The sequence below is a fragment of the Mus caroli genome, unplaced genomic scaffold (genome assembly GCF_978045245.1).
Source record: "Mus caroli unplaced genomic scaffold, Mus_caroli_1 scaffold_11, whole genome shotgun sequence".
Lineage (NCBI taxonomy): Eukaryota > Metazoa > Chordata > Mammalia > Rodentia > Muridae > Mus > Mus caroli.
This window is the reverse complement of record NW_028227266.1, coordinates 43,047,923-43,065,331: the sequence shown is the minus strand read 5'-3', so window position 1 is coordinate 43,065,331 and position 17,409 is coordinate 43,047,923. Positions and strand designations below refer to the sequence as shown.

The 17,409-nt window shown below is 46.8% G+C and overlaps 1 protein-coding gene across 2 annotated transcripts in view; it reads left to right on the top strand.

The window, feature by feature from the left end:
• The window catches only part of Tmprss4 (transmembrane serine protease 4), a 31,575-nt gene extending 22,888 nt beyond the window's left edge, over positions 1–8,687 (top strand). The window contains exons 4-11 of one of the 2 annotated variants that reach the window (XM_029482119.2): positions 372–473; positions 1,698–1,738; positions 3,277–3,436; positions 4,674–4,840; positions 5,670–5,768; positions 5,983–6,125; positions 7,405–7,554; positions 8,003–8,687. In XM_029482119.2, coding sequence (XP_029337979.2) covers positions 372–473; positions 1,698–1,738; positions 3,277–3,436; positions 4,674–4,840; positions 5,670–5,768; positions 5,983–6,125; positions 7,405–7,554; positions 8,003–8,014 — 874 coding nt within the window. In that variant the 3' untranslated portion in view covers positions 8,015–8,687. The remainder of the gene's footprint in view (positions 1–371; positions 474–1,697; positions 1,739–3,276; positions 3,437–4,673; positions 4,841–5,669; positions 5,769–5,982; positions 6,126–7,404; positions 7,555–8,002) is intronic. The other variant, XM_085844600.1, reaches the window with a different exon arrangement.
• The last annotated feature ends 8,722 nt before the right edge of the window (positions 8,688–17,409 follow it).

The following is a 17,409-nucleotide window of genomic DNA, read 5'->3' as shown; positions in this document are numbered from 1 at the left end:
ATGGAAAACCAAATATCCACACTCCAGTTCCCTGTGTGCTGAGACAGGAGTTCATCTGGGTCCCTTTGCTTCTTTGCTCCTGCTGATGTGACCCTAAAGAGATACTGGGACATCTGAGACAGGGACAGAGTTGGGTGTGAGGAGAGCAGGACCCTAGTCCTCTGCAGAGCTCCACTTCTGGGCCAGGAGTCCCTGCCCAGGAAAGCGAGGCCACCGGCAGCCTGCCTTGATGTGGGGGACTGTTCCTGCTATCCAGCAAAGCCAGCCAGCCATGCCCCACTAGCCTGTGCCCCCTCCTCTGGGAGCAGGGGCTCTTTCTGCCATCTAATTCAGCCTCTGCCTCATCTCACAATTCACTCTTCCTACCACAGCCAACCCGCTTTCAGAGCAGTGGAGATCCGTCCAGATCAGAACCTCCCTGTTGCTCAAGTCACAGGAAACAGCCAGGAACTTCAGGTGCAGAATGGAAACAGGTGAGCGAGAGGAGACATTCTGACCTACAGAGACTAACTAACGCTGGGAAGTGGCTCAAGGTTGCAGCAAGGGGAACACGAGCCAGACAACAGGAAGAACTAGCCAAGCAGCTCATTAAATGTCCAGGGTTATGGGATTCCACTTTCAGGCTCAGGGGTATTTTCTGTCTGCCTTTTACTTTAATACAACATGCATTGTCCTGCTCAAAGGCAGAGCAATGAGCAGTGACCTTCCTCTCTCCCTGAACTGTCAAGATTAACGCCTTCCACAGCTCCTTCATGTTCCCTAGTGAGTTACCTGGTAGGCAAGAGCCTGAAAGTAGCTTTGTACTTTTCCATCACTTCCCCAGGCCAAAGCACCACCTTCTAACACTCCACAGAAGGCTCTCCAGCCCTCACCTCACCACCCCACATTAGAGCACGGCTGATTCAAAACAAAATCTGCTACAAAGCAGCCGAGACTCCAGGAGCAGGCTGGCGTCTTAGCATTCAGGACGCTGGACAGAGCCTTAACACAGTAACTCTTTTTTTATTTTATTTTATTTTATTTTTATTTTTGGATCAAATTTTAATTTTTAAAAAATTTTTATTGGATATTTTCTTTATGTACAATACAAATATTATGTCCTTTCCCGGTTTCCCTCCCTACCAGAAACACCCTATCACATTCTCCCTCCCCCTGCTTCTATAAGGGTGTTCCTCCACCCACCCACCCATCCCACCTCCCCTCCCTCGATTCCCCTACACTGGGGAATCTATCGAGCCTTCATAGGACCAAGGACCTCTCCTTCCACTGATGCATGACAAGGCTGTCCTCTGCTACATATGCAGCTGGAGCCAACACAGTAACTCTTGAAAAGGACCAGGTTAGAGATAGAATCTGCAGGATTCCATCAAAATCCTGGTCTGTTTGGGAGGGCCACAGTGCGGCAGGTTCTGCTCCCCTCCCCCAGCCCCCCGCCTGCTGCCCAGGATTCCAGGAGCCCAGACTGGCTTTGCACTGGGCAGGACTCCTTATATTGTAGGTACACGCACAGCAACAGCAGTGTTGCACTAAATCAAACCACACTGAGTATAATGCAGATCCACACACACTCATGGTAAAGTTTCTGAGGTTCTGCAGTGTTGGGGGATGGGGTTGAATCAGCAGTTCACAAAGGCTGAGTTCTAACCTCCCAGTCAAGGGGAAAGCAGAAACCACAGGGCCCCATCTTTCTCTTTCAGATCCTGCCTCTCAGGCTCCCTGGTTTCCTTGCGCTGCCTTGGTGAGTTCACCCTCTCTCTGAGAGTCTGGGGCCTAGGCCAGCAATGGTCAGGAAGAAAGACCTTCATGCTTACTGCTCTGTCTCCTGGTCTCTAAGTCCCACTCTTTGGGGCCAACCTTAGACTTACAGATCAGTGTTCCTTCGCATGGTTAATGCCAAGAACCCCCTTCTGCCATCTGCTCTCAGTTCATGACCTGAGCGTGTTAGATTTTCATTGCTGTACTGAAATATCTGAGGCAGGATAATGTCATAAAGAAGTTTTGCTTAGCTTACAGTTTTAGAATCTGGAGGCCTAAGACCAGAAAGTCACCTTGGTTTGGCCTCAAGTGCTGGCCTACTGTTGGGTGGTGGATCAGATGTGGGTGAAACAAGAAACCAGACAGCAGGGTGGGCTCCGTCTTGTCCTAAGTTCTCGAAGACACTCAGGGATCATAGAAAACTACTTTATCCCCCTCAGAGGGCAGCTGCTCTGATGACCTAAGGGCCATTAGGCCTCACCTCTTAAAGAACCCACCACTTTATCATCACCATACTCAGGGCTAAGCCGCCACCTTTGTGGAGGCACACTCAAACCATAGCCTAAGTGTTCCGGAGACTTCCAAGCAGGTCACTGGCTGGATGGAAGCTTTGATAAGGCCATGTGAACCAGTCCATAAGACTATAGACCCCCATCTTGCCAACCAAGAAACTTTGAGTGAGTGAGCACAGAGCAATTTGAAAACAGGGTTGGGTCAGATAGCATTTGGCAGGTATGGAACCAGGCAGGGAAGAGATGATGGGGAAGGGGCCTCTTTGGAAAGACCAGAGAGGCACAGAACATGGCAAGGATGTGGCACTGGAGGTTTTAGTTTGGGGTTTGTTTTGCCTTTAATTATGGGGTAGGTATGTGCATGTGCCTGCAGCACCTGTGGATACCAGCAGAAAGCATCAGATGCTCTGGGGCTGGTTAGAAGCAGTCGTGAGCTGCCTGTTGTGAGTACTGGGAACCAAACTCGAGTCTCTGAGAGAGAAGGAGGCACCCTTAGCCACTGAGTCATCTCTCCATCCCTGACACTGAAAGTTTTAACTCAAGTTCAAAGGTCAGATGTAAAAGGTAGACCAGAAGACAGGGTGGCCAATGGGCAGGTCCCTTAACAGAAGGAAGAAACCCAGTTCCTAGAACGTGCTTATTCCCTGATACCAAAGTAGCTTGTGAGTATCTGTTTACTCAGTGGGGAGTTTCTAGGGACTGTCCAATTTGGGCAGGGCTTTCAGAATTCATGATTCCACGCCCTGGTTTAAAGATGATAAATTCCCAGCACAATGGTCACATCCATGTTCAAAAATCTAAATTCCTAAACACACACTAGAGGTGGGTTTCAGGGGAACCTGTGGGTCATGTTCGATATCTTCCCACGAATGATTCAGAGCTGGTATGGGTGGATTCTCCCATCCTTCCCATACTATTTCTGAGGGCCCTGCTCCAGGGGTCTCTGGGCGAGGCAGCCCCTCCCCAGAAGCCTGACTCCCCCTCCTTTCTTTCCCCCCATTGAGTCCAGACTGTGGGAAGAGCCTGAAGACTCCTCGTGTGGTGGGTGGGGTAGAGGCCCCTGTAGATTCTTGGCCATGGCAGGTCAGCATCCAGTACAACAAGCAGCATGTCTGTGGTGGGAGCATCCTGGATCCCCACTGGATCCTCACAGCAGCCCACTGCTTCAGGTAAGTGCGACGAGTAAGCTAGGAGAGAGAGAGAGAGAGAGAGAGAGAGAGAGAGAGAGGCCATGGAGGGAGCCAGCCTTGCTTCCTGATTGAGCACCCATGCCCCGCCCCGTCTCCCCTGGAAACCATCTCTAGTGTGCAGCCTCTGTGCAATGAGACACCAGCCATGACGTCCTTGTTAATTAAGTACTGAAAAATCTGTGCTGGTCTCCAAGGTTAAACTCTATTGGGTGGAAAGCTTCAAATACCCAGGATCTTCCCTCCATAGCGTGTCCATTCCATTCATGCTACAGAAGCGCTCCCCACACATCTGAGCTCCCGAGAACTTGTCTCCTCCTTGCAAGTCCTCCAGGAAATGACACCAAGATCTAGAGTCACTGCCTATGTCTAGAAAGTATAGAGTATCCTTCAGGCCAGCAGAGAGGGAGCTGGCTAGGGAAAGCCTTGGGAAAGGAGTTCCACCCAGGGCTTCTCCGTTTTCCTTCATCCATTTCATTCAGCATCTAGAGAGTACCAAGAACCAGCCCTTCAGTCCCTGTGCACCACATAAACCTCATTGTTGCCTTCAAGGTCCCCAGGTCGAGATCAGGGGTTTTTCAATGTTTTGAGACTGATAAGGGCACTAAATCCCCTCCTAGGGAGGTCCTGCACACAGGCAGTGCCTGATGTAAAGAAGAATAAACAAAAGCTTGAGCTGGGCAGTGGTGGCACACGCCTTTAATCCCAGCACTTGGGAGGCAGAGGCAGGCAGATTTCTGAGTTCGAGACCAGCCTTGTCTACAAAGTGAGTTCCAGGACAGCTAGGGCTTCACAGAGAAACCCTGTCTCCAAAAAAAAAAAAAAAACCCGAAAAACAAACAAACAAAAAACAAAAAACAAAAACAAAAACAAAACAACAACAACAAAAAAAAAGCTTGAAAGCTCACAGATGGCAATGCAAAGATAAAAACAAGGCTGGAGGAGAGGCTGCCCAGTCATGAAGACCCAGGAGTGGGGCAAGCCATCCCCAAGCCCTCTGGGTAGAAGTTTCCTTGTGTGATTTTTATGAAGAAAAAGAATCAGATCTCCTTTTCTAATTTGGCTTCAGGAGGGGGGCTCTCAGACTGTCTTTTCCACCAACCCTGTCTCTATCATCCCATGACCTCCTAAAGCATCAGTAGACTTGGGGACCTAGCCCTAGGTAGGTAGAGCCTCTAGGTGTTTGGATTCCCCCTGATCTAGCTATCTCTACCCCTAGGAAGTATCTTGATGTGTCAAGCTGGAAGGTGAGGGCAGGCTCAAACAAACTGGGTAACTCTCCATCCTTGCCTGTGGCCAAGATCTTCATCGCTGAACCCAATCCTCTGTACCCCAAAGAGAAGGACATTGCCCTTGTTAAGCTGCAGATGCCACTCACATTCTCAGGTAGGAGGTGGTCCCTGGTCAGAGGGCCCCCAGGTTAACCTTACTCAGGTTCTGCTAAGCAGCTTTAGATGCATCATGTTCCCACTCAAGACCTCAGCTTGCCTGTGGGTATCCAACTAGTATGTCTACTCAATATCATTGGTGCCATGAGACCCGCCCTAGCTGTCAAGCTGACATGCACATCTTCTCGGGCAGAGATTCTTCCAAGTCTGTTTGCTCTATCTGGAAGATCAAGGTCATCTGCTCTTGGGCTTGTCAGGACCCTTTTTAAAGAATTGTCTGACCCATTGCTCACCCCTGACCTGTGCCCAAGGCCCTGCACGATAACCCCGCCAAAGTGTCAGTGTGCTGCTGCCTGTTTTCCTCCAGGAACAAGGAACCTAGCATTTCCTGGTTTTTCCTTTGTGTGTGCATGTGCGTGTGTCAGAAGACAGTGGGGGCAAGGAAGGAGGTGAACAGCTTAAGTGATGTTTGTGGTTCCCAGGGACCACTGTGGGGAGGTTGGGTGGGCAAGATTGAGCATGCTTGAGAATAACTGTCTAGCCTGCAGAGGTTGACCTCTGACTGCTCAGTACCTAGATTTGAGTGATTTGGGGCAGAGAAGAATACTGGCTTGGAGCGTGAAGGTGTGTAAGGTCAAAATGGGGGCTCTAGATTAATTCGTTTACACACCACCGAGGGCCTCACTGGTAAGTGGTTTATTCTCTCTAGGAACTAGCTAGCCTAGTCTCACTTAGACTAGCAAAATCCCCAACATGAGAAGGCACCAGATGTAGAAGACAATAAGCCATCCCTAATCTAGAATCTTCTTTCCCTCTGCTCCTGGTAGGCTCAGTCAGGCCCATCTGCCTGCCCTTCTCTGATGAGGTGCTTGTCCCAGCCACACCAGTCTGGGTCATTGGATGGGGCTTTACAGAAGAAAACGGAGGTGAGTCTTGGGCTCAGAACCTCAGCTGCCTTCCACGAGGGCCTTATTACCCTCCCCAGTGGTAACAAGAAAGAAGAGCATCCTTCAGAAAAGTCCACCCTGACTGACCAGGCACCAAAGTTCCCAGCAGCAAAAAGTATCGATGGCCCAGAAAATTAACCTGGGCTGAGGGTAAAGGGGAGACTAAGGAAATACGTTGCTTTCAATCTCCCAGGGAAGATGTCTGACACGCTGCTGCAGGCGTCAGTCCAGGTCATTGACAGCACACGGTGTAATGCAGAGGATGCCTACGAAGGGGAAGTGACCGCTGAGATGCTGTGTGCAGGTACCCCACAGGGTGGCAAGGACACCTGCCAGGTGGGTCCTCCGAAAACCGTGGGGAGCTCTGTGAAGAGGGATGCAAGTCCTAGAGAGATGTGAACCCCTACAAGCTGGATGCCCATGTGGAGGTTGTAGCGCTCAGTTTGTGATAAAGGAAGACAGAAACATGGTCTGAGAAAGTTAGAAGGAGGGATGGGTGGGTAGGTGGTAGTTAGAAGGAGGGATGGGTGGGTAGGTGGTAGTTAGAAGGAGGGATGGGTGGGTAGGTGGTAGTTAGAAGGAGGGATGGGTGGGTAGGTGGTAGTTAGAAGGAGGGATGGGTGGGTAGGTGGTAGTTAGAAGGAGGGATGGGTGGGTAGGTGGTAGTTGGCTCTAGATGAGGGGAAAGAATCTAAATTTTACAATTAAAGATGACATTGCTACTTTCTCTACCCACCCTCACTCCCCATCATCTACGACCCCTTTGGGGGCAGTGGCTCCAGGTCTCTTTTCCCTCTCACTGTCCCTGTTCTTTATTAGAAAGCTCATCTCATCCTAGGCGAGCTTTGGTACATGGGCCTGCCCCCATCTCCATGGCCAACGGGACTTGTGAGCGATTCCGATGTACCTTCTTAACACCCCAGACCCCAGAGGATCTCTGGAGCCATTTTTATTCAAATTTCTCAGTCTACGCCCATCTCCAGACATTAAAATCCTCACTCGAGAGCTGTCTCGAAATCTTTCCTTATGGGCCATGAACATAGCAGATTTAAAGACCGACTGTGCCTGCCCTTCAGGAACTCATGGTGGTCACACAGAGATATACAAGCAGGCTGTCAGGCCATAGTGTCACTGCTCTCAGAGAGAGGCAGTGAGTGTAGGTTTCACTGCTTGATTTCTGTCACCTGCTCATTCATTGGCTCTGTCAGCCCTTTTTGATCACTAACTTCCTGAAGGCAAAGGTCCTTTTTCAAGTCCACTGAATCTCAGTTATGCAGAACATGACGTACCACAGACAGGCCCTCCGCCACAAGTCAATAGATGTAGGAACTACTGGACTTAAACTAAGTTCACTTTGCTAGTGTGACTTATGAGCCTCTGATCAGGCAGGCAGTATGCCCTCAACTTACCTGCCCACAGATGGGCCATTCCCTGCTCCCCCAAGAGTAACGGACACTGAACAATATGAACAAGAAGGAGGGTGGAGAAGTGAGCATGCGCAGAGCCACAGAAAGGGCAGGGGTGGGGTGAGGTGGTGTGAGGTGTGTGTGTGTGTGTGGGGGGGGTGACAGATGGGCCTGCCCTCTCCAGCAGCTCCTGCCCTGACTTTCCACAGGGTGACAGTGGTGGGCCTTTGATGTACCATTCTGACAAGTGGCAGGTAGTAGGCATCGTGAGCTGGGGCCATGGATGTGGAGGCCCAAGTACTCCTGGAGTGTATACCAAGGTCACTGCCTATCTCAACTGGATCTACAATGTTCGGAAGGTGAGTGTTCCAGCCCCACAGGAAGCCCTCCCTGATACTTGATTTCTACCCTGAGGGCATGCAGCATCCTTAGATTTGATTTAGATAGCTCTGACAACCTTCTACATCCCAAGTACATTTCCTTCCCTGCGAGCTGACAGCCTGAGATCTCTCAATTGAAGCCAAGATTCCTTAGATTGGTGATCCTGTGAAATGCAAATAACGCATGGTACAGAATCTCAAGCTTTACCATCCTCTGCAGCCAGAGTGAGCCTGCTGGGCCCTTTCCAGGGAGATGATGCTAAGAGTGAAGAAAGGGTTGTGAGGTGTCCTGGTCCCAGGAGAGGAGAGTGGGCAAACAGGCAAGCAAAATGATCTTAGGAAAGGAAGATCCTGTCAACCCTGTTGCTCCTTTGTTGATTTGGAGTCATCTGATTTTCTGTCTGCCGTTGCCTTTTTTTCTTTCTAGTCTGAGATGTAACGCTGCTGTCCCCCACATCCAGAAGCTGCTATCCTTCAGACCTACCTACTGCGTGATCCCTCAAAGTCAGACATGGGACAAGAGCCTCCTTGAACAAACTCTGGTATCCCTGCAGCAAGCAAGGATACATTGCAGAGGTGCCCGGAGTGGAGTCAGATGGGCTAGCTCAGCCACCCCTGCATCTCCCAAACCCTGGGAGACATGTGGCCCATGGGAGTAAATCCAGGACATTGACTCGACTCTCAGAAGTGTTATTCAGCCAAGGAGGCTCTCCCTTCTACTGAAGGAAGGAAAGTCAGCTCTCTCATGAAAGGCCAGATCACTGGCTGAGTAGATGAGACAAGGGTCTGAAAGGCCTTTGTCATCTTCTTTGCCCAGTCCTGAAAGCACTGACGTAAGAGTTCAGTCAGTTCTAATGTAAGGTGTATATTTTAGTGTCAGGGTACTGTTATTGTCACCCCTGTGGTCAATATCATTAAACAGGTATGAGAAATCGCTGGCATAGACTTCCTGGACTGCTTAATAAGAATCCAACTAAGGCTGTCACATGACTGTTCCCCAGAAAATGTGAACAAGTATCCATCTGACACACGGCACCAATGACAAACCAAAGAAGTTATTCTGCCTGAGTCTCGGTTGCTGAACCAATAAATTAGCTGCGGTTTCTTGCATATGCATGGGTAACTGCCTCACCAACATAAGAATGCATGAAAGAGACATCACTTAAATTCTCTGCACAGCATTCAGTTTCACTGCGAAGCTCTATCCTGTGTATCGCTGCTCCCCTGGCAATTGGTGACTGCTTGTGTGTCCTTGGAAAGGACCTCAGGAGTCTTATGACTCTCTGGGCTTCTTGCACCTATAGATCTCATAAACCATACCTCTCATTAGCTTTCTATGTCTCAGAAGCCTCCCTCCTCTCTCCAGGAAAGACTCTTCAATTCCAAGAAGATTACACTCAATGCTCTACCCCTTCTTCTGGCTCTTACATGTTTTCACTTGTTTTGCTTTAACCTCCTCCTCTTCGGTGATGTTCCCTGAGCCTCAGACACATTGTTGTAGACAGCTGATGTCTTAGTTAGGGATTCTACTGCTCTGATAAATGCCAAGACCAAAAGCAAGCTGGGGAGGAAAAGGTTTATTTCAACTTATAGCTCCCAGGCTATGGTCCATCACTGAGGGGAGCCCTGGCAGAAACTGAAATCAGGAACCAGGGATCAGGCACTGAAGCAGAATCCATGGCAGCATGCTGCTTATTGGATTGCTCCTCTGCTTATTAGATTGCCTAGCTCGCTTGCTTGTACCACTCAGCCCAGGAGTCCAGAAGTGGCACCGCCCAGAGTGGGCTAGGTCTTTCTCTATCTGCTAGCAATTATGGCCGTGCATATGAGCCATCGGGGTGGAAGCATTTCTCAGTTGAGGTTTCTCTTCCCACTTGATGCTAGTAGCCATATCAAGTTGATGAAAAAAAAAAAAAAACTAACCAGGACAGGTAGTTATTTTCTGCCACTTCACTACTGGGGCCACTATGTGACAGCAACTGTCACTTACTCTTAATAATGCATTACAAGTCTCCAAAGTAACCACTGCCAACTGCAAAAAAAGAAAAAAGAAAGAAATTTCCCTCCATAACTAAGCTGACTGCAGCAGTAATCTATAGATATAAACATAAATGTCTAGAAGGCAATTAGACATATCATATTCATTTACCAATGACAATAGCTTCCCTCTTGGAGCCAGGAGCCTCTCTGGCAACAAGTCTTTGTTCTGACTTACATACCAAACATGAGCTCCCTCCTGTGCAGCAGGACTTAAATCTCACTAGAAAGTAGTTAGCCACACCTATCACAGTTGACCACACCCATTACAATTGGCCATACCTATCACAGATGGCCCCACCCACAGCAGTGTGTCACACCTATCACAGTTGGCCACAGCTATCACAGTTGGTCAAACCCATCACAGTTAACCACACCCATCACAGTTGGCCACAGCTATCACAGTTGGCCACACCCATCACAGTTGGCCACACCCACCACAGTTGGTCACACCTGTCAAGTTGGCCACACCCATCACAGTTGGCCACACCTATCACAGTTGGTCACACCCACAACAGTGTATCACAAACCCATCACATTTGGTCACACCCATCACAGTTGGCCACACCCATCACAGTTGCATCACTGTAGCACCACAGCCACATCTTATCTGGCATATTGATGATGTAGCACATGGGGTCAAATAACAGCAGGACTGTCAACAATTTTCCTCTGGCATAGGATAACACTTTCTGGCACTGGAAAAAGACATGGGGCCGGAAGTAAGTTTCCAGATCAACCCCAGCCTCATTTCTCTCTGTCCTACAGCAGAAGTGTATGATAGCTTCAACAATAAGAACTCGCCATCTACTTCTGGCATACAACCAACAGCAATGGCGATAACATTTATGGCTTAAGGGGCCTCCTCAGGGGCTTGGTGGCCAACAACTTACAGGGTGGTAATCCACCTCTGGTACGAAGATTCTATTCGGTAACCTTATGGCTTCTGGCTATGCCTCTTCCACCCACACGGAGTGTCTTCACATAAGCTCTTTAATTGCTGCTTTTTTTTTAACTGTTCTTCCAGATGCCTTTCCAAATCTGTAAGATACTCAAGGTTTAGTGTTATATAATACAACTTTTTATAGAGGATAGACAGCCTCTCAGAAGGCCCACCACCATCTGCTCCAGGCAAGTGCCAATTGGTCTTGAGAGTCAGCAGCCAAGGGCACAGTTAAAATAAAATGTTAGCAAGCTCCAATGCCACGTGAAAGACGCTAGCACTGATACCAGTTGTCCAGTCAGTGAGCAGGGTTGGGTACAGCAGTATGGGGAGACTTTCCCATCCAGCTTTCCATAATTGTTTTAGTCAGTGCTCTATGGCTGTGAAGAGATACCACGACCAAGGCAACTCTTATAGAAGAAGCATTTCATTGGGCCTTAATGACAGTTGCAGAGGTTCAGTCCATTATCATCATGGTGGGAAAGCAGAACAACATGGTCCTGGAGAAGTAGCTGAGAGTTCTCTATCTGTATCTTCAAGCAAGAGGAAGAGAGAATGGGCCTGACTTGGGCTTTTGAAGCCCCAAAACCCACCCCTAGTGATGTTTTCTCCAAATATTGCCATACTGCTCCAACAGGGCCACACCTCCTAATCCTTCCCAAACAATACCTAATGACTACCCATCTGAATACATAAGCCTAGGGGCTATTCTTACTCAAACCACCACAATAATTGACCATAATCTTCTATGAGTCATTTCATCTCCTCACCCTGGGGACCTCGCATCCACATGCATCCAGTGAGCTGAGCAAGGTGGACCTACACTGCTTGGGACAGCCAGAGCCAGGGCAAACAAGGTCATGCTCTCCTCATCACTGGTGCTGGCTCCCCAGGTCAGTCAGGTTCTCAATTTATACCATAACCGTTACTTCTCCATCAACCACACCTGGCTCCTGAACAGACTGAACAAACCTTCATCCTGGTATACCTTCTTGCAAGGGAGAAACAAACACGGCGTTACTAGGGGAGTAAGTATACGTCCCTAGGACAAACCTAATACGGTTACACGTAGTGTTCTGCTGCTGGATTCTTCCTTTGAAATTTTATTTTATTTTTATCTTATTTGATTTTAGGGTTTTTCAAGACAGGGTTTCTCTGTGTATCCCTGGCTGTCCTGGAACTCACTTTGTAGACCAGGCTGGCCTCGAACTCAGAAATCCATCTGCCTCTACCTCCCGAGTGCTGGGATCCATGGTGCACCACCACACCCGGCTTGAAATTTTATTTTAATTAATTAATTTAATCAATCAATTTAATCAATTATTTATGGATGTTTTGTCTGCATGTATGTCCTTACCACATACATACTCATACCCAAAGATGCCAGAAGATGGCATGGGTGCCCTGGAACTGCTAAAGAGGTTGTGAGCAGCCATGTAAGTGCTGGGTCTGAATACAGGTTCTCTGGAAGAGCAGCCAGTGCTCTTACCTGATAAGCCATCTCTCCAGAACCATTTGATACCCCCTACACGCATCTTTGGTGAAGTTTTGCTCAATGTTTAATGTCCCACCACCACCACCCCCACACCCAGAGACTCACCTAGATAGCATTTAGATTTCTGTCATCCCCATCCCTTCCCAGGGCTTAACACAAATCTTGTCACATTTTCTTTCAAGTAACTCAGGCAGCTTCATTGTCTGCCTTCCCTTTTTCTCTTGGTGACTGCCTTATAAACTCAACTTACACTCATCTGAACTGTTCAGATCTGTCAACGCCTCTTCTAAATCGTAGAGATGGAATTCGACTGTGGAGTTCAGCAATGTGGCTAAAGATCTCTGCTGATTTAATTTCTATCTGAACACTTCACTTCTCTCTGGCTCAGTGAGTGAGAGTCCAACACCACCATGCCCTCTGTCCCAAGTCTCTTAGTGATGCCTGCCTTCCCTTTGGTGCCTTCTAGACCGTGGTATTCACAGGGATCCCCACTAACACTAACCCCATGTCCCTAATGGCTCATAAGAACCAGTCCATCACGGACTAATCTCAGGTAACTCAGCCTCTGCCTAGAAGAGGATGGGTATTATATTACTCAGTTTCTCTGCCTCCACAGGGCTCAGACTGATATCATTCACCCCAAACAGCTCAGATACAGCATCATCTCTGAATGTCATAGCTTCCCATCCTCAGCCACTATGAAGGTCCTCATCTGAGTATTGAACAGAGAGCATTCTTCTCCACTGCGCTGAAGTTTGGGCCTACAAGGTAGCTTCCATCACTTCTATTTCTCTCCCCCACCTACACCCCGACTGACTGTCTGAGGCTTCCCATGAATTTCAAGTCTGGGGATTCCAGGAAGGGCTGTTTAGCATAAACCTAAAGCGGACTATCTTTTTCTTGCACCCTGCCATCTGTAAGACACAGCAAGGCAACACCTCCACCTCATCACCCCTTTCCTCCTCTTTCTCTGCCAAGTAAGAGGCTAATGAGGATGATAGCATCCTTATCTCTTTTTCTCTCAATTCCTCTCATTCAGGCAAATTCTTCTGGACAGATAGCTCATCCCCCCTTGCATGTCTGATCATTCACAGCAAAGCCACAGGACTGTTGCCACAATGTATTTAGAATCCCATCGCCAAAGTCCCACTTAGGGAGATCGCTATATAGTATCTAGTCCATCAGCTGTTTGAAGGGGCGGGATATTCCCACTCTCAGGTGGAAAACCCACCAAAAGACACACCACCTTTACTTTTATTAAACATTAACTTTTCCTGGAAATACTTGAGCAAACATTTATTGTTTCTAGATTTTTCATCAACAGTAGACAAAAGGAATGAGTTCTACCCTAGTCTACCATGGGTGAGGGCTAAGCAACGGCAGTAGAGGGAACTTATGAGCAGGTATACCACTAAAGAAAATGCCCCCCCTTCAACAGCCCACTAACAGCTCATATATCCTCAGGAAGGGGTCCATGCATCTACTGTACTGTCTCAAATTACTCATTCCTCCCCCTTCTTCATGACAGGATATCTGGGCCCAAGCCTGTGAGGAAGCAATCACAGCTCTTCTCATTCTAAGACAGCAGTGGTGGTGCTATGCCCAGAGGACAGTATTACATAATACAACCCTATATCACACAGAGGAAGATGCCCATCCTAGATCTGCCCCGCCCCTAAGCTCCCAAGGCTAGGATGTTCCACACTAGGATTGCTCAGCTTTGGTTGCAAGGCTTATCATCCACAGCAGGGGACACACAACTGCCACTACTGCAAAGAGGCTGAGTCTGGGGGAGACAGGTTAAGTGTGATTCCCACACAAGCCTGTCCCATTGTCCTCCCATCCCTGATATCCCTGTCTGATATCAGCCATGGGATAAAGACAACACAGATGAACCTAGGACACTATGTTAAGTGAAACAAGCTTGCTATCAGATGCATCTTATTTCATTCTACTTGTATGAGATATATAATCAAACTAATGGGCTTGCAGGAGCTGGAAGGGGTGAGCAATGAAGAGTTATTTGCTTAACACAGAGTTTTAGTTTGTTGTTGGCAATGATGGTGAAAGTGGTGGTAATGGTGGTGGAGGTGGTGGTGGGAGTAGAAGGGTGGAGTTAGAGGGGAGTGATGGTGGTGATGGTAGAGGTGGTGGTGGTGATGGTGTTAGTGTTGGTGATGGTTTTGGATGGTGGTTTTGGTTTTCCAAGAGAGGGTTTCCCTGTGTAGACCTGGCTGTGCTGGAACTCACTCTGTAAACCAGGCTGTCCTCAAACTCAATGATCCTCCTGCCTCTGCCTCCCAAGTTCTGGGATTAAAGGTGTGTACCAAGTCGACTGGCTCAGAGTTTTACTTTTATAAGACAAATCAGTTCTGCAGGTGGATGACTGTGAGGTGACAGCACAGCACAAATGTGCCTAACATCACTGTGTGACACACTTGACAAATGGCTAAGACAGCCTTGTTGTGTGCACAATCACACTTCAGAAAAGCCATGCCTGTAATCCTAGCTGCTTAGGACACTGAAGGTTCAAAGCTAGCCTGGGCTACAGAGTAAGTTTGCCGAGACCAGCCAATGAAGTATAGTGAGACCCTGACTGAAAACAAAAAGTTGAAGAAAGGCGAGCCGGAGATAAAGTTACCTTACAGAGCTCTTGCTTAGCATGCATGAGCCCCAGGTTCAATCCCCAGTACTTTCAAAGTCATAAATGACTGTATTGGTGGCCCAAGAGTGTGGCAACTGATGGTGTGAGCTCTGAAGACAGAATGCTCGTATTACCAGTCTTACCTTGGGTCAGGTTCTTAACCTTTGTGTGACTTAATGTTTTCCTTGTCTCTGTCCACAGCATGAAGCTAAGACTAGTAGGTAAATAAATAATGTCTTGTAGGGATGTGTGAGTGTTAAATGAATCAGTACATTCACAGTAGTGTCTGTCACATAGAAGTATATTTTCCATGAATTATTGTCTTAGGGTTTCTATTGCTATGAAGAAACACCATAACCATGGCAGCTCTTATAAAGAAAAAAACATTTAACTAGGGTTAACTAGGGTTAAAAAACATTAACTAGGGTTGGCTTACAGTTCAGAGGTTTCAACCATTATCATCATGGCGGGAAGTATGATAGCATACAGGTAGACATGGTGATGCAAAAGGAGCTGAGAGTACTATATATGAATCAGCAGGCAGCAGAAAGAGTCGCCCTGGGCCTGGCTTGATCATCTGAAACCACAAAACCTACCCCCAGTGACACACTTCCTCCTGATCCTTTCAAATAGTACCACTCCTGATCCTTTCAAATAGTACCACTCCCTATAAACTTATGGGGGCCATTTTCATCCATATCACCACAGTTATTATGAAAAGTGTTTCATACAATATACTTCATTATGTTTTCTTTTCCTCAACCTTCTTCCAGGTCCCCCCACCTCTTTACCCACTTTATGTGTTCTCTCTCTCTCTCTCTCTCTCTCTCTCTCTCTCTCTCTCTCTCTCCCCACATAAACACACACAAACAAAATCAAAATAAACAAACAAAAACACCAAACAGAAATGTCAAAACAAAATAAAATGTACCCCCAGAAAGCAGTAGAGTTCTGTTGTGGTAAATCTCCAACCCCAAATAAGCCCAGTCAAAGAAAACACAACTCAATAAATATGAATATAAGCTGCACACCTAGATTGGGCAGATATATCACTACAGTACTATATTTCCCATCTATGAGACTCCTTATAACTTGTGGCTTCTCCAGGCCACGTGCTTATCCTCCATTCTCCTTCCACTCTCTCTTCCCTCCTCCTCCTTCTTCCCCAAACCTTTCAGCTCCACCTTCCCTTCTACTGCCCAGTCACCAGCTCTAGCCTTTATTTTACAAGTTAAGGTGGGAAGAGGGTTCACAAGAAGTCACCTGTGTACATGATTCACTCCTCATCCGCAACCCCTCCCAGGAAAGCAGAATTAGCATCAAAATACAAGACCAGGACGATTCACAACACTTCCCCTCTCTGTCCAATTAAAAGACTCTCTTATCTCAGATATAAATTGAGCACAACTATTCCCTTTTTGTAATTTATGAAGAACAAGGTAGACCTAACACCCAGTCTATCATTTTTGCCAATTAAATAGAACCTCTGTCATCTGTCCTAACTTAAAAGACTATAATTCTACACCTGACTCATGTCCTGACTTGGATTGTATGTCATCTGAAAACCATCCTCTCAAATCTATCTCACCTCTATCTCAATGTTAAACAGCTTGGGTTGGCTATGACACCACTGGTCTTTAACCCCCTCAGAAATCTAAGAATGACTAATATTACCTGAAAATATGAGATGCACAAAATATAGCTTCTAAAACTTAGACAATTTACAGAGACCGCTGATCACCTGGACAGTCCCTTATACTTCAAAACATTGGAGCATCGGTCTTCTGACTTCTCTCCCAGGATCACTTGGCAGACCTTTGAAATGTAGAATTTTGAAGGCTGATTGTGGCAGAGATTATTAGTTGACTATTCCATATAGTGTGCTCTTTTTTCTGGACAGTATTTGGTCTCTAGATGAAATGAGGCAATTCTTGCCTAGTGGCTGTCTTGCCATGACTGGAGCAACTCCACTGATGCTCAATTTCTTCTTTGAATCCAAGAAAGAGGTGATGTCAGGAGCAGACAGGTCTCTAGCCAAATGATCTTTAATAAAGAAATTGCCCATAAACGTCATATCCTGTGGACTTCTGACACCTTTGAAGACTATCTATCTACCAAAAGCACTTCTGAACTGTTAAGCCTTGACTATTCTCAGCTATTTCTAATGGAAATATCTCAGAAACACCCTTTAATTAACTCAGGACCATGTGTTTGCTATCTGGCCCTTAATCCGTATTGTTTAATCATCTAAAAACAGTTTATAATATCAATTATAGAAGGACTGGGTCTAAGCTTTGTATTCTTAAATGTATTATATAGGCACAATGTCTATATGAGAGTAACAATATTAATCTCAATTTTATATCAATAAGAAATTCATACCAATGAAAACTTTACATTTGTATCAAATAAATTCTTACCAATGTAAGAGATTATAACTTAAACTTCCTATCAATTATAAAGATTTCTACCAATGTAAGACATAGCTATGTAATGTTTTGCATAAGAGTAAATTTGTTAAGCTATCCCTATTTGTCGATTTCTATAATTCTATAATATTACTATATCCTCCCTTTCTTTCCCACCCCCTTCCCTTTTACCTAGGAAGGAAGGATAGAGAAGAGGAAAGGAAAGGTAGAAATCCTGAGTTTAAGCTCTCTAGTTCCCTCCCTGTCCAAAGCTACATTTGTAAAGTATCCTTTAAATGACAGCATA